Source organism: Physeter macrocephalus, chromosome 20, assembly GCF_002837175.3.
Source record: "Physeter macrocephalus isolate SW-GA chromosome 20, ASM283717v5, whole genome shotgun sequence".
Taxonomy (NCBI): domain Eukaryota; kingdom Metazoa; phylum Chordata; class Mammalia; order Artiodactyla; family Physeteridae; genus Physeter; species Physeter macrocephalus.
Window position 1 is genome coordinate 21,267,027 of NC_041233.1, and position 14,938 is coordinate 21,281,964.

The 14,938-nt window shown below is 39.2% G+C and overlaps 1 protein-coding gene across 2 annotated transcripts in view; it reads left to right on the forward strand.

The window, feature by feature from the left end:
* The window catches only part of KIFBP (kinesin family binding protein), a 37,302-nt gene extending 23,154 nt beyond the window's left edge, over positions 1–14,148 (forward strand). For both annotated transcript variants that reach the window (XM_007121040.4, XM_007121041.4), the window contains exons 6-7: positions 8,876–8,991; positions 12,723–14,148. In XM_007121040.4, the coding sequence (XP_007121102.2) occupies positions 8,876–8,991; positions 12,723–13,598 (992 nt within the window). In that variant the 3' untranslated portion in view covers positions 13,599–14,148. The remainder of the gene's footprint in view (positions 1–8,875; positions 8,992–12,722) is intronic.
* Positions 14,149–14,938: the final 790 nt, after the last annotated feature.

Sequence of the window (14,938 nt, forward strand, 5' to 3'; positions counted from 1 at the left end):
GTAAGTTCATTTGTACCATTTTCTTAGATTCCACATCTAAGCAATATCATGATTTATCTTTGTCTGACTTACTGCGCTCAGTTTGACAATCTCTAGGTCCACCCATGTTGCTGCAAATGGCATTTCGTTCTTTTATGTCTGATAATACTCCGTTGTATATATGTACCACATCTTTATCCATTCCTCTGTTGATGGAGGTTTAGGTTGCTTCCATGTCCTGGGTATTGTAAGTAGTGCTGCAATGAACACTGAGGTGCATATATCATTTCAAATTATGGTTTTCTCTGGATATATGCCCAGGAGTGGGACTGCAGGATCATATGGTAGTTTCTGTATTTAGTTTTTTAAGGAACCTCCATACTGTTCTCCACAGTAGCTGTCACATCTCTTTAGTCATCTTTAATCTGGAACAGTTCCTCAGCCTTTCATCACAGATATTTTTGAAAATATATAGCCCAGTTATTTCATAGATTTTTCCAATTGGTGTTTGCTGTTTCTTTACACTAACATTCAGATTATACATTTTTGGTTGGAGTACAATATGTGATATGTCCAAATATCTAGTTTAATTATAGTGTTTCATTTGGTTTTATAAATCACAGTTAACATGTATATTTGAGCAAATCAAAACCACATTGAGCTATCACCTCACACCTATTAGATTGACTATTATCAAAAAGACAAGAAATAACAAGTGTTGGTGAAGATGTGGAGAAAAGGGGACCCATATGCACTGTGGTAGGATTGTTAATTGATGTAGTAGCCACTATGGAAAACTGTTTGGAGGTTCCTCAAGAAATTAAAAATAGAGCTATATATGATCCAGCAATTCTACTTCTGGTAGAGTCATCCCTTGGTATCCAAGGGAGATTGGTTCCAGGGCCACCATGGATACCAAAAAATCTCTGGATGCTACAGTCCCTTATATAAAATGTCATAGTATTTGCATATAACCAACACACGTCCTCTTGTATACATTAAATCTCTAGAGTATACTTATAATACCAAATACAGTGTAAATGCTATGTAAATAATGGGCAGCACATGGCAAATTCAAGTTTTGCTTTTTGGAACTTTCTGGAATTATTTTTTTTTTATTTTTAGTTTTTGGCCACACTGTACAGCAAGTGGGATCTTTGTTCCCCAACCAGGGATCAAACCCACGCCCCTTGCATTGGAAGTGCAGAGTCTTAACCACTGGACCGCCAGGAAGTCCTTTAAAGTTTTTATTTTATATTGGAATATAGTTGATTAACAATGTTATGTTAGTTTCAGGTGTACAGCAAAGTGATTCAGTTATACATATACATGTATCTATTCTTTTTCAAATTCTTTTCCCATTTAGGTTATTACAGACTGTTGAGCAGAGTTCCCTGTCCTTGTAGTTAACCTATTTTATTTTTTTTGTGGTACACGGGCCTCTCGCTGTTGTGGCCTCTCCCGTTGCGGAGCAGAGGCTCCGGACACATAGGCTCAGCGGCCATGGCTCATGGGCCTAGCTGCTCCGCTGCCTGTGGGATCCTCCTGGACCAGGGCACAAACCCGTGTCCCCTGCATCGGCAGGCAGACTCTCAACCACTGCGCCACCAGGGAAGCCAATAACCTATTTTAAATATAGCAGTGTGTACATGTCAATCCCAATCTATCACGCCCCCCACCCACCCCCCGTAACCATAAGTTCGTTCTCTGTGAGTCTGTTTCTGTTTTGTAAATAAGTTCTTTTGTATCATTTTTAAAGTGATTATTATATATTTGTCTTTCTCCATCTGACTTCCTTCACTTAGTATGATAATCTCCAGGTCCATCCATGTTGCTGCAAATAGCATTATTTCATTCTTTTTAATGGCTGGGTAATATTCCATTGTATATATGCACCACATCTTCTGTATCCATTCATCTGTCCAATACTAAGACTTCTAAAATGCTTAGATAACTAATGACAACCCACTGTATAGCACAGGGAACTCTACTCGGTGCTCTGTGGTGACCTAAATGGGAAGGAAGTCTAAAAAAGAGTGGATATATATGTTTACATATGACTGATTCACTTTGCTGTACAGCAAGAAACTAACACAACATTGTAAAGCAACTATATTCCAATAAAAAATTTAAAAAAAAACCTGAAAATGGATTAAAGACCTAAATAAGACTGGATACTATAAAACTCTTAGAGGCAAATACAGGCAGAACACTCTTTGACATAAATCACTGCAAGATCTTTTTCAATCCAAATCCTAGAGTAATGGAAATAAAAGAAACAAGAATAAACAAATGGGACCTAATTAAACTCAAAAGCTTTGCACAGCAAATGAAACCATAAACAAAAAGACAACCCCCAGAATGAGAGAAAATGTTTGCAAATGACACCACAGACAAGGGATTAATCTGCAAAATTTACAAACAGCTCATATGGCTCAACAACAGAAAAAAACAACCCAATCAAAATGGGCAGAAAACCTAAACAGACATTTTTCTCCAAAGAAGACATACAGATGGCCAACAAGCACATGAAAAGATGCTCAACATTGCTAAATATTAGAGAAATGCAAATCAAAACTACAATGAGGTATCACCTCACACCAGTCAGAATGGCCATCATCAAAAAGTCTACAAATAAAAAATTCTGGAGAGGGTGTGGATTAAAGGGAAACCTGCTGCACTGTAGGTGGGAATGTAAATTAGTGCAGCCACTGTGGAGCACAGTAGGGAAGTTTAAGAAACTAAAAACAGAGCTACCATATGACCCAGCAATCCCACTCCTGGACATATCTCCGGAGAAAATCATGGTTCAGAAGGATACGTGCACCCCAGTGTTCACTGCAGCGCTGTTTATAGTAGCAAAGACATGGAAGCACCCTAAATGTTCATCAACAGATGAATGGATAAAGAAGATGTGGTACATATATACAATGGAATATTACCCAGCCATTAAAAAGAATGAAATAATGCCATTTGCAAAAACATGGATTGACCTGGAGATTATCATACTAAGTGAAGTCAATCAGATGGAGAAAGACAAATATATATCACTTATATGCAGAATCTACAAAAGATGATACAAATGAACTTTTGTACAAAACAGAAACAGACTCACAGAGATTGAATTTACGGTTACCAGGGAGAAGGGTGCTGGGGAGGGATAGATTGGGAGTTTGGGATTGACATGTACACACTGCTATATTTAAAATAGGTTACCTACAGGGAGGGACTTCCCTGGTGGTCCAGTGGTTAAGAAGCCGCCTTCTAATGCAGGGGGTGCAGGTTCGATCCCTTGTTGGGGAACTAAGTTCCAGCATGCCACGGGGCAACTAAGCCTGTTTGCTCTAGAGCCCACCTGCCACAACTAGAAAGCAGCCCTGCGCACCACAACAAGAGATCCTGCAGGCCACAACGAAGATCCCGTGTGCCACAACTAAGACCCAGTGCAGCCAAATAAATATTTTTTTAAAAATTAAAAAGGACCTACTCTATAGCATAGGGAACTCTCTGCTCAGTAGTCTGTAATAACCTGATAGTTTTACTAAGGGACTCAGCCTAGCCCAAACCTGTCTTTCCCAGCTCGTTTGTCACAAAAGCAGTTATTTAAAAATCTTGACACCCACCCCCCACCCCCATCTTACCACTTTGGTTTGATTCTCTGCTGGGATATTTCAGTTCATTGGGTAGGGGACCAAAGTTCTGTCCCCCACCAAAACTAAGTTCTCAGTTTTGGGTTTTTTGGTTTTGTTTTGTTTTTCTACAGTGTTGAGAAGGGACTTCTGTCATGTTGGTTTCTAGTGTGTGAGATGCTGTCTGCTGTGTTTTGTATTTTTTTAATTTTTGACTAACTGTATGGAAAGTTGTCAGTAAAGCCTTTGTCATAGGATAGATTAAAAAAAATCTAATAACCTAAATGGGAAAAGAATTTGAAAAAGGATACAAATATATCCTATGTATAACTGAATCACTGCTGTGCACCTGAAACTAACACGACCTTGTTAATTAACTATACTCCAATATAAAATAAACATTCAAAAAAATAAATAAAATCAGTAATATGCCCACCAGGACAGGACCTCTGAGCACATTTTAGTAAGGTGTACAATCCAGTAACTTTTGCTTCCAAACCTTAAGGAAGTCAATTACCCAGATCCATAAGCTATTTCTGAAAAGGAAAGATCAAGGACTTCATATGTAAGTGCAGGTTCCAAAATAGTCAATCCTCATTATTTGTAGATTCCATATTTCTGAATTTGCCTACTTGCCACAATTTACTCCTAACCCCAAAAATCAGTACTCGAGGCACTTGTGTGGTCATTTGCAGACAGAAAAGGATTTGAGGCACCTGAGGTGCACATTACCAGCTGAGGTTGAACAAGGCAATGATCCACCTTCTTGTTTCAGCTCTCATACTATAAACAAGTATCCTTTTTGTGGTCTAAATCACTCAGTGCCACATTTTTCACATTTTGGTTTTTTTTGCATTTTGTTGGTGATTTCATTGTTTAAAATGGCCCCCAAGTGTAGTGCTGAAGTGGTATCTAGTGTTCCTGAGCACATGAAGGCTGGGATGTGCCTTCTGGAGAAAATACAGCACAAGCTACAGTGCTATTGGTCATGAGTTCAATGTTAATGTCAATGTTAATGAGTCAATTATATATTAAATAAGGTGTCTTTAAACAGAAACACATTAAAATAAGGTTATATATTGATCAGTTGATGAAAATATTGTGACCAGAACCTCATCAGAACGTAACCCTGTATTTGCCCTAGGAGTGATGTCTTAGCATTCCCTAATTCACTTTTCACAGCAACTTTATAGAACATAACTACCAGGAACAATGAGAATCGGCTATACATTGTTTCCTTATAAGAGAATCCAGGTAGAAAGTTTTACTGTTGGGATTAAAAACCACTTTTTCTACGGAACTGAATGTTCACCTGAAGGAGACGATCCAACTGACTGGTGACTTACATCAGTGTTGTGCTTCCATGTTGCTTGGGAGGTGAGCAACTTGATTCTCTCCCTGTAGAGCTGGGCAGTGCCTGCTGTACTTGGCATTTGTGTCACACCCATGTTGATGGAAAAAGGAAGATTATAAAGGCAGAGCAAAGTACACAGATTAATGGCCATACTGCATTAAATCTAACATGATGATTGAAAATATTACTTCATGTTATGAAGGATTTTTTTTAAATACTAGTGAAAACCAAAATAATTTAAACCATGAAAAATTAAAAAATTGTTCTTTGCAAAAATAAATTCCTTCCACAGATGTAACAGTATTTTGGTAAAACTGGACGTGGGACTCATTACAAAATGAAATATTTGACCCTTCATTAAATCACCCCCATCATTCCAAACATTGTTTTGGGGGATGCTTTCCACTCAGGACTGCTTTTAATTTATGAAAAATCCACTTCAATTTGGATTCTGCTAAATTGGAATTTGACAAATTGATTAGGAGCTATGCTAACCTTCACCTTGTTCAACACTATTTCTTCATTTACAGAGACCATAGCTTAGGCAAGGTGGTAAAAGCAAATGCTTAAACAATTAGAGGAAACTGCTTTCAACAACCTACCTCTTAAGAATCCGTGCATAGATTTGGAGTTGCCGGGGGATGGTGTTGGGGAGGGTTGGACTGGGAGTTTGTGACTAGCAGATGCAATCTATTATATATAGAATGGATAAACAGCAAGGTCCTGTTGTAACTGTATTCAATATTGTGTAATAAACCATAATGGAAAAAAAAAAAAAGAATCCAAGTAGACATACATGAATTATAGAATTCTTATCCTAAAGTATTCGAAAAACCTGTATGAGCAATCCTTTTATTAATCTAATTCGATTAATAATAGTATTAATCACCCACATGTACCTGTTCTAAGGTCTAAGAAATTGTTTTCGGGCGCCACTGTGTCCATATAAGATGGTGAACTTAATTGGTAAATGTGTGTTCTGACTACTCCACTGACTGGCTGTTCCCCCATGTCTTCCTCCCTCTCCTCCGGCCTCCCTGTTTCCTGAGAACACAACACTATTGAAATTAGGTCAGTTAATAACCCTGCAATGATCTCTAAGTGAAAGGAAGAGTTGCAAATCTCTCACTTTAAATTAAAAGCTAGGAATGATTAAGCTTAGTGAAGAAGGCATGTCAAAATAGGCCAAAAGATACTCCCTCCTGTGCAAGTTAGCCAAGTTATGAATGCAAAGGAAAAGTTCTTGAAGGAAATTGAAAGTGCTACTCCAGTCAACACACGAATGATAAGAAAGCAAAACAGCCTTATTGCTGATATGGAGAAAGTTTTTTTTTTTTGTTGCGGAGCACAGGCTCCGGACGCACAGGCTCAGCGGCCATGGCTCACGGGCCCAGGCTCCGGACGCACAGGCTCAGCAGCCATGGCTCACGGGCCCAGCCGCTCCGCGGCAAGTGGGATCTTCCCAGACCAGGGCACGAACCCGTGTCCCCTGCATCGGCAGGCGGACTCCCAACCACTGCGCCACCAGGGAAGCCCTGGAGAAAGTTTTAGTGGTCTGGATAGAAGATTAAACAAGTCACAACATTCCCTTAAACCAAAACCTAATCCAGAGAAAGGCCCTACCTTTCTTCATTTCTGTGGAGGCTGAGAGAGGTGAGAAAGCTGCAGAAGAGAAGTTTGAAGCTAGCAGAGGTTGATTCATGAGATTTAAGGAAAGAAGCTGTCTCCATAACGTAAAAGTGCAAGGTGAAGCAGCAAATTATCCAGAAGATCTAGCTAAGATCATTAATGAAGGTGGCTACACTAAACTGATTTTCAATGTGGATGAAACAGCCTTCTATTGGAAGAAGATGCCATCTAGGACTTTCATAGCTAGACAGAAGTCAGTGCCTGGCTTCAAAGCTTCAAAGGACAGGCTGACTCTTTTGTTAGGGGCTAGTGCAGCTGGTGACTAACTTGAAGCTAATGCTCATTTACCATTCTGAAAATCCTAGGGCCCGTAAGAATTGTGCTAATTATGCTATGCTAGTTATGCTACCTGTGCTTTGTAAATGGAACAACAAAACCTGGATGACAACACATCTGTTTACAACATTGTTTACTGAATATTTTAAGCCCACTGTTGAGACCTACTGTTCAAAAAAAAATTCCTTTCAAAAGATTACTGCTCATTGACAATGTACCTGGGTCATTCAAGAGCTCTGATGGAGATATACAATGCGATTAACGTTGTTTTCACATTTGCTAATACAACATCCATTCTGCAGCCCGTGGATCAAGGAGTAATTTCAACTTTCAAGTCTTAACTGTTTGAAGAAAAAAATCATAAGGCTATCACTGCCATAGATGTGATTCCTCTGATGGATCTGGGCAAAGTAAATTGAAAGTCTTCTGGAAAAAGGATTCACTATTCTAGATGCCATTAAGAACATTCATGATTCATGGGAAGAGGTCAAAATATCAACATTAACACGAGTTTGGGGCTTCCCTGGTGGCACAGTGGTTAAGAATCTGCCCGCCAATGCAGAGGACGTGGGTTCGAGCCCTGCTCTGGGAAGATCCCACATGCTGTGGAGCAACTAAGCTCGTGAGCCACAACTACTGAGCCTGCGCGTGTAGAGCCTGTGCTCCACAACAAGAGAAGCCAGGACAATGAGAAGCCTGCGCACCGCGATGAAGAGTAGCCCCCACTCGCCGCAACTAGAGAAAGCCTGCACACAGAAATGAAGACCCAACACAGCCAAAAATAAATAAATTAAAAAACAAACAAAAAAACCCCAGGAGTTTGGAAGAAGCTGACTCCCGCCCTCAGGGATGATTTTGAGGGGTTTAAGACTTCAGTGGAGGAAGTAACTGCAGATTCGGTAGAAATAGCTTGAGAACTAAAAGTCGAGCCTGAAGATGTGACTGAAATGCTGCAATCTCATAAAATTTTGACAGATGAGGAGTTGCTTCTTATGGATGAGCAAAGATAATGGTTTCTTGAGATGGAATCTACTCCTGGTGAAGATGCTGTGAAGATTCTTGAAATGACAACAAAGGAGTTAGAATAGTACATAAACTTATTTGATGAAATAGTGGCATGGTTTGAGAGGATGGACTCCAATTTTGAAAGAAGTTCTACATTGGGTGAAATGCTGTCAAACAGCATTGCACGCTACAGAGAAATTGTTCGTGAAAGGAGGAGTCCATCAGCACAGCACACGTCACTGCTGTCTTAAGAGATTGCCACGGCCCCCCCACCCTTCAGCAACCACTGAAAGAAGTTCTACATTGGGTGAAATGCTGTCAAACAGCATTGCACGCTACAGAGAAATTGTTCGTGAAAGGAGGAGTCCATCAGCACAGCACACGTCACTGCTGTCTTAAGAGATTGCCACGGCCCCCCCACCCTGATCAGTCAGCAGCCACCAGCACTGAGGCGGGACTGCCCACCAGCAAAAAAGTTTGACTCTCTGAAGCCTCAGATGATGGTTAGCATTTTTTAGCAATAAAGTATCTTTAATTAAGATGTGTACATTTTTAAGACAGGATGCTATTGCACACTTAATAGACTACAGTATAGTGCAAACATAACTTTTATATGCTGTGGAAAACAAAATTCGTGTGACTCGCTTTATCGCAGTGGTCTGGAATCAACCCTGCAATATCTCTGAGGTATGCCTATATTCAAAATTTAATATACATGGTGACCTTAGTTTTTACCTATATGTAATACATAAGAAAAAACTAGAAGAAATATGCAGGTAATAGTGAGTACCTCTGGGTGGTAGGAATTTTTTTTTCCCCACTGCTTCAGTGAGGACTTGTTGCTTTTATAATGGGGGGGGAAAGTGATACAAAAAAGAATGCAGTACACAATGAAAAATTACAATTGTGACCGTTAACTTATTCAAATCATGTATCATTTTAGCTACTGAAGCTGAAGGAGATGTGCCAGAGCTTTATCACCAAAGAAAAGGGGAAATAGCAAGATGCTGGATCAAATACTGTTTGACTCTCATGCAGAATGCCCAACTTTCCATGCAGGTAATACAGTCAGAAGTGGTCTTTTCTTTCTTAAATAGCAGGATGTTAAGTAAAAGCTTAAAATGGGGAGTATGCTCACTGCATACTCACTGCATGTGTATTATTCAAGGCATGCAGAATGCTCTCATATATATTTGTTTCTTGTTCTCCCCATCTCAACCCTTTCAAATCTTACTCATCAATCGAGGCCATCTCAAATAACACCTCTTCCTTCAAGACTTCCCTTTGGATAGAGAATAAGCTCCATGAGAAGGAGTCTTCATCGTATTCGTATCGTATACTAATCTCCAGACACAACAGGTTCTCAAAAATTATTTTTTAAAATTTATTTTTGGCTGCATTGGGTCTTCGTTGCTGCACTTGGGCTTTCTCTAGTTGTGGGGAGCACGGGCTTCTCATTGCAGTGGCTTCTCTTGTTGTGGAGCACGGGCTCTAGGTATGTGGGCTTCGGTAGTTGTGGCTCGTGGGCTCTAGAGTGCAGGTTCAGCAGTTGTGGCGCACGGGCTTAGTTGCTCCGCGGCATGTGGGATCTTCCCGAACCAGGGCTTGAACCTGTGTCTCCTGCATTGGCAGGCAGATTCTTAACCACTGCACCACCAGGGATGCCCCCTATTCATATTCTTATCTTATTCCTTTACCTCTTTTTAGACTATAAGCAACTTGATGGCAGGAATCTTACTAATTTTACATACTTTATAGAGTAAATATATATTTGAGAAAAAGTATAAATGTATCTGGAAACAGCCCTGCTAGTTTGTAGCTGTGTATTCATGGCAATTAACTTCTCTTTGCCTCAATTTCCTCACAAGTAAGATGGGGGTAATAATAGTACTTAATAGTGTTGCTGTGAGAGTTAAACATATATAAAGGGCTCAGAAAAGTGCCTGAGACATAACCAAGTTCTCAATAAGTTCTCAGTAAGTTCACTACCATCATTGGTATTGTTATTACTGATCCATACCTAATGGATTCTAGTTCCTAACCACTACAGAGGAAAATAAATCATTTGGATGCACCATACTAAGTGTAGATACATTGGAGACTTTCCTGAAGGAGTTATTATGCTGCTTTTCTATTTACATGCATTAAAGTATAATCAGTTTCAGTAAATACAGAACCTTGTGAAACTACTAAACAAAATAAAACCAAACAAGCCACAAACTCCCAGAAGCATGGGTCTTTCAAAGATGAGAGCACTTTAGAGGTAGAGGGTAAAGATGAGGCATGTTTGGAAAAGAAAGGAAGTGGGGAGAAAAACTAGGGAGCTTTATGTCTAGAGAAGTTGCCAGGAAAATCTGTCAGCTTTCTTCTGCTCAGAAAGCAGCCTAGAAAGCATGTAAACAAACAAGCAGCCAGGAAGCACATTAAGTAAACAAGATTTAGAGACTTATGGCCTGCATTTGAAGTAATTGTGTCAAGCAAAAACACCCTGTGTGATTTAACCTCTTACCCTTCCTTTAGTTGATGTTTTCCAGACGGGGCACTAGAGTTTATCACCTGGTTACTTTAAACTCAAATAGTTGCCATGCTACTAAATTACTCAGATTTTCCTTAATCTGGCTTTGTTACTTTAACTTTATCCTTCGATCATCTGTTTACCTGAAAAACCTTCTTTAATTCAAGTTTAATAACATATACAAATTTAAGTATTTCTGCCAGCTCTATGGTAGTCCTTGTACTATGATGAACAAAAATAGACTTGGTTTTTTTTTTTTACTTCGTATGAAAGTGCAATTTTAGTAAGTTCCACAAAGGAGAGACACATGATACGAGAAGTCATAGCAGGAGGAAGTAACATCTGAAGGAAGCTTTGGGAATGAGAAGGCATAGCATTCCAAGGAGCTGAAGCCGCACATTTAAAAGTTCTATGGCATAGGGAGCATGGTGTTAGAAGGGATGGAATAAAGGCCTGTGAGGCTGGAGCAGAGTGAGAGCACATGTGATATACGATAGAGTTAGAAAGGGATAGAACAGGGACCTCCCTGCTGGCACAGTGGTTAAGAATCCGCCTGCCAATGCAGGGAACACGGGTGCGAGCCCTGGTCCGGGAAGATCCCACATGCCGCGGAGCAACTAATCCTGTGCGCCACAACTACTGAGCCTACGCTCGGCAACAAGAGAAGTCACCGCAATAAGAAGCCCGCTCACCGCAACGAAGACCCAACACAGCCAAAAATAAATGAATTAATTTTAAAAAAAGAAAGAAAGAATGGGATAGAACAAGCAGGGCCTTCAATGAATGGAAGCCTTGGAGAGTTTTTGGACTGATCACTTAGGTAGCAGAATGGAGAATGAATTGAGGGAAAGCAAGAGTGGATGGGGGAGATTAGAAGACCATTGGAACAGTGGAGGTGAGATGTGAAGGGAGCTTGGTCTAGGATGGTGGCAAAAGAGATGGTGGAAAAGAATGCATTCAGGAGGTATTTAGGGGGCAGATGTAAAGGACTGGATGATGGATTGGAAGTGTGGGGTAAAGGGGAGAGGAGAGGAACATCTCACGGATGATTCCTTGACTGCTGGCTGTCCAGATCGATGGAGTGTCCTTCACTAAACTACTACTAGAATAGGAACGTGTTTGCTGAAGAGTAAGAGTTCCACTGTGGACATGTTGAGGATGAGGTGTCTGAGTCTTCTGAGAAGAGGAGATGTTGTGTGGGGAGCTGTAGTTATGGATCTGGAGCTTGAGAAGAGGTCCAGGTCGTACCTGTAGATTTGTGAGTCCTCCTCCCATGGATGGCAGTTGCAACCGTGGGTATGGATGGAGTCACCTGTGTAGAGCAGTGCTGTCCAATAGAAATAAAATTACATATGTGGCTGGTATTCTAAGTTTTCTAGTGGCTACGTTAGAAAAGGAAAGAAGCAGGTGAAATTTATATTTCTTAGCCTAGAATATAAAAAGAAATAATCATTTCTGTTTGCCATCAATACTAAAGAGTTGAGCTATTTTAAATTCTGTACTGTCTTGGAAATTGGGTATGTATTATTTTATACTGATCACATCTCAGTTTGGACATTTCGGATGCTCAATAGCCATCCACACGCAGCAAATGGCTACTGTTTTGAACAATGCAGATCTAGAGAGACAACTTCAAATGAAAAGAGAAGGCCTTGGGGCTGTCCACTGAGGGATCTGATGTTTAATTTTCTTGTCTAGGAAGAAGAGAATGAGCTTAGTCTTTTTTTTTTTAACCATCTTAGTTTTTTTTTTTTGGCTCCAGGAGGTAGGGGAGATAACTTTAGCTATGAGTAGATTTAACTCTGTCTTTATTTTAGTATCTTTAAGAGACCTAGAGCATTTCTCTGTAATATATTTCAGTAAATAACTTAGCATAAACATCATGTTGTTAATCTTAATTGCATTTCTACACAATATTTTTAGGATGTAGATTTCAATCTTACTCTAATGTTAAAATACTACTAATAATGTATTAGATGTATATAATGTTTCACGGCTCTTAAAGTTTTCATATGCATTTATCTTACCTGAAAGAGCAACTATAAATGAGTTAGTTCCCCAAAGAGGAAAGTAATAAGCAGTTTTACTTTTTCCTAGTTTCTTTCATTTTTAGTATAAGTGGAATATAATTAGAAAGAAGTTTTAAAAGATGTGATTATATCACCTCCCTAAACCAGGCTGGGAAGAGGATTTATCTTTACTCTTAAGTTTGCTGTAGTATTGACAGCAGGAGACCAGTGTCTGTCCTCAACCATAATTTATTTTTTTCTTTCAGGACAACATAGGGGAGCTTGATCTTGATAAACAATCTGAACTTAGAGCTTTAAGGAAGAAAGAACTAGATGAGGAAGAAAGTGTTAGGAAAAAAGCTGTGCAGTTTGGAACCGGCGAACTGTGTGATGCCATCTCTGCAGTGGAAGAGAAAGTGAGCTATTTGAGACCTTCAGATTTTGAAGAAGCCAGAGAGCTCTTCTTAATGGGTCAGCACTATGTTTTTGAGGCAAAAGAGTTCTTTCAGATTGATGGTTATGTCACTGACCATATTGAAGTTGTCCAGGACCACAGTGCTCTGTTTAAGGTGCTTGCATTCTTTGAAACTGACATGGAGAGACGGTGCAAGATGCATAAACGCAGAATAGCTATGCTAGAGCCCCTAATTGTGGACCTGAATCCACAGTATTATTTGTTGGTCAACAGACAGATTCAGTTTGAAGTTGCACATGCTTATTATGATATGATGGATTTGAAGATTGCCATAGCTGACAAGCTGAGGGATCCTGATTCACACATCGTGAAAAAAATAAATAGTCTTAATAAGTCAGCATTGAAGTACTACCAGCTCTTCTTAGACTCCCTGAGAGACCCAAATAAAGTATTTCCTGAGCATATAGGGGACGATGTTCTTCGCCCTGCCATGTTAGCTAAGTTTCGAGTTGCCCGTCTCTATGGCAAAATCATCACTGCAGATCCCAAGAAAGAGCTAGAAAATATGGCAACATCACTGGAACATTACAAATTTATTGTTGATTACTGTGAGAAGCACCCTGAAGCTGCCCAGGAAATAGAAGTTGAACTAGAACTTAGCAAAGAGATGGTCAGTCTTCTTCCAACAAAAATGGAGAGGTTCAGAACCAAGATGTCCCTGACTTAATAATCCTTGTTTTTAATGACAGAAAATGTGCAGTAATGAAGATTTTTTTCCCCTTATTCAAACAGGCCCAATTCCATTTTAATGTCTACCTTCATAGCCAGATGAGTGCTGTTCGAACTTGATAGACCAATTGAGTCTTTGCTAGGACCTTAACATAATTAATAATTTATACCTAATTATGTAAATAAATTGCCTTGTTAAAGTGACATGTGATTGGTATTTAGATTGCTTGTTTCCTATTTAAATATAAACCTTTTCTGCCTCATTTTCTAAAAGTAGGTTGGCTTTGTTGGCTAATACTTGATGGATTTGTTAAAAGGAAAAATGCTGGGTAATATACCTGGGTGGGCAAGCTGTTACTGTATTAAAGTTGAAAAAATAACTTCTTGTAGTTATTCTTCCCAAAATATTTGCTTTCCTAAATTCCCAAAGAAATCTTTCCCTTCTGAAATATTAAAAAACTAAGTTATGTTGTAAAGTATTATAGTTTGTTTCATTATAGAGGAAGAAGGCCATGTTGGAAATATAATAAATTGACTTGCTTCACTAATAAAAGCTTCCATTTATTCTTTTGTCTTCTTTTAAGAGTTGGTTTATTTTTGATACTTCAAAGGGTATTACCTTATTTGAAGCCAGAGAAGAATATTTCTTTGGTAACATTGTATAGAGAGAATACATTAAAATCTTATTCATTGAATATACTTTATGAAATACTACGTTCCAGAAAAATTTTATTGACTGCAGTTTCTCAGAGGATCCTAGTATATCTATTAAGCTTTAAGCACTGTTGAAAAAAAGATATGCACATAATAACACTGTTAGTATATGTTAGTCATTTTAAGTGGTTGCAGAATTGAAATGAAGTCACTATCCAGTGCAAAAATCAAGATCGGTTGTAAAATTTGATACAGAGAATAGCTCTGTATGTTGACCTAGTCCTAAGCTTTCCAAAGCCAAGTCTAAGATTCTGTAACATGTATGTATGTGTGGTAAATACCTTGCTTTTCCTTTGAGATCAGTTTGCCAGGAAAAAAAGATCTTTGAGTATAACAGCAGTGTGTAATTCACTCAATATTTAATATTTATTAAATGTCTCCTGTGGGTCGGGCACTGTTCTTGGTTTTCTAGGCTTAGAGGATACAATGAACAAGATCAGCAAGGTCCTATTCTCATGGAGCAAGTAAATAGATAAGATTTCAAGTCATGAATGCTATTAAGAAAGGAACCAGAATCCTAGGTTGACGTTTAATGGGAAGTGGTGCAACAGTGATCTGAAAGGCTGCTGAAAAGGTGGAAAGTGACAGTGAGCCGAGAACTAAACGGCCAAAAAGGGGCAGCAA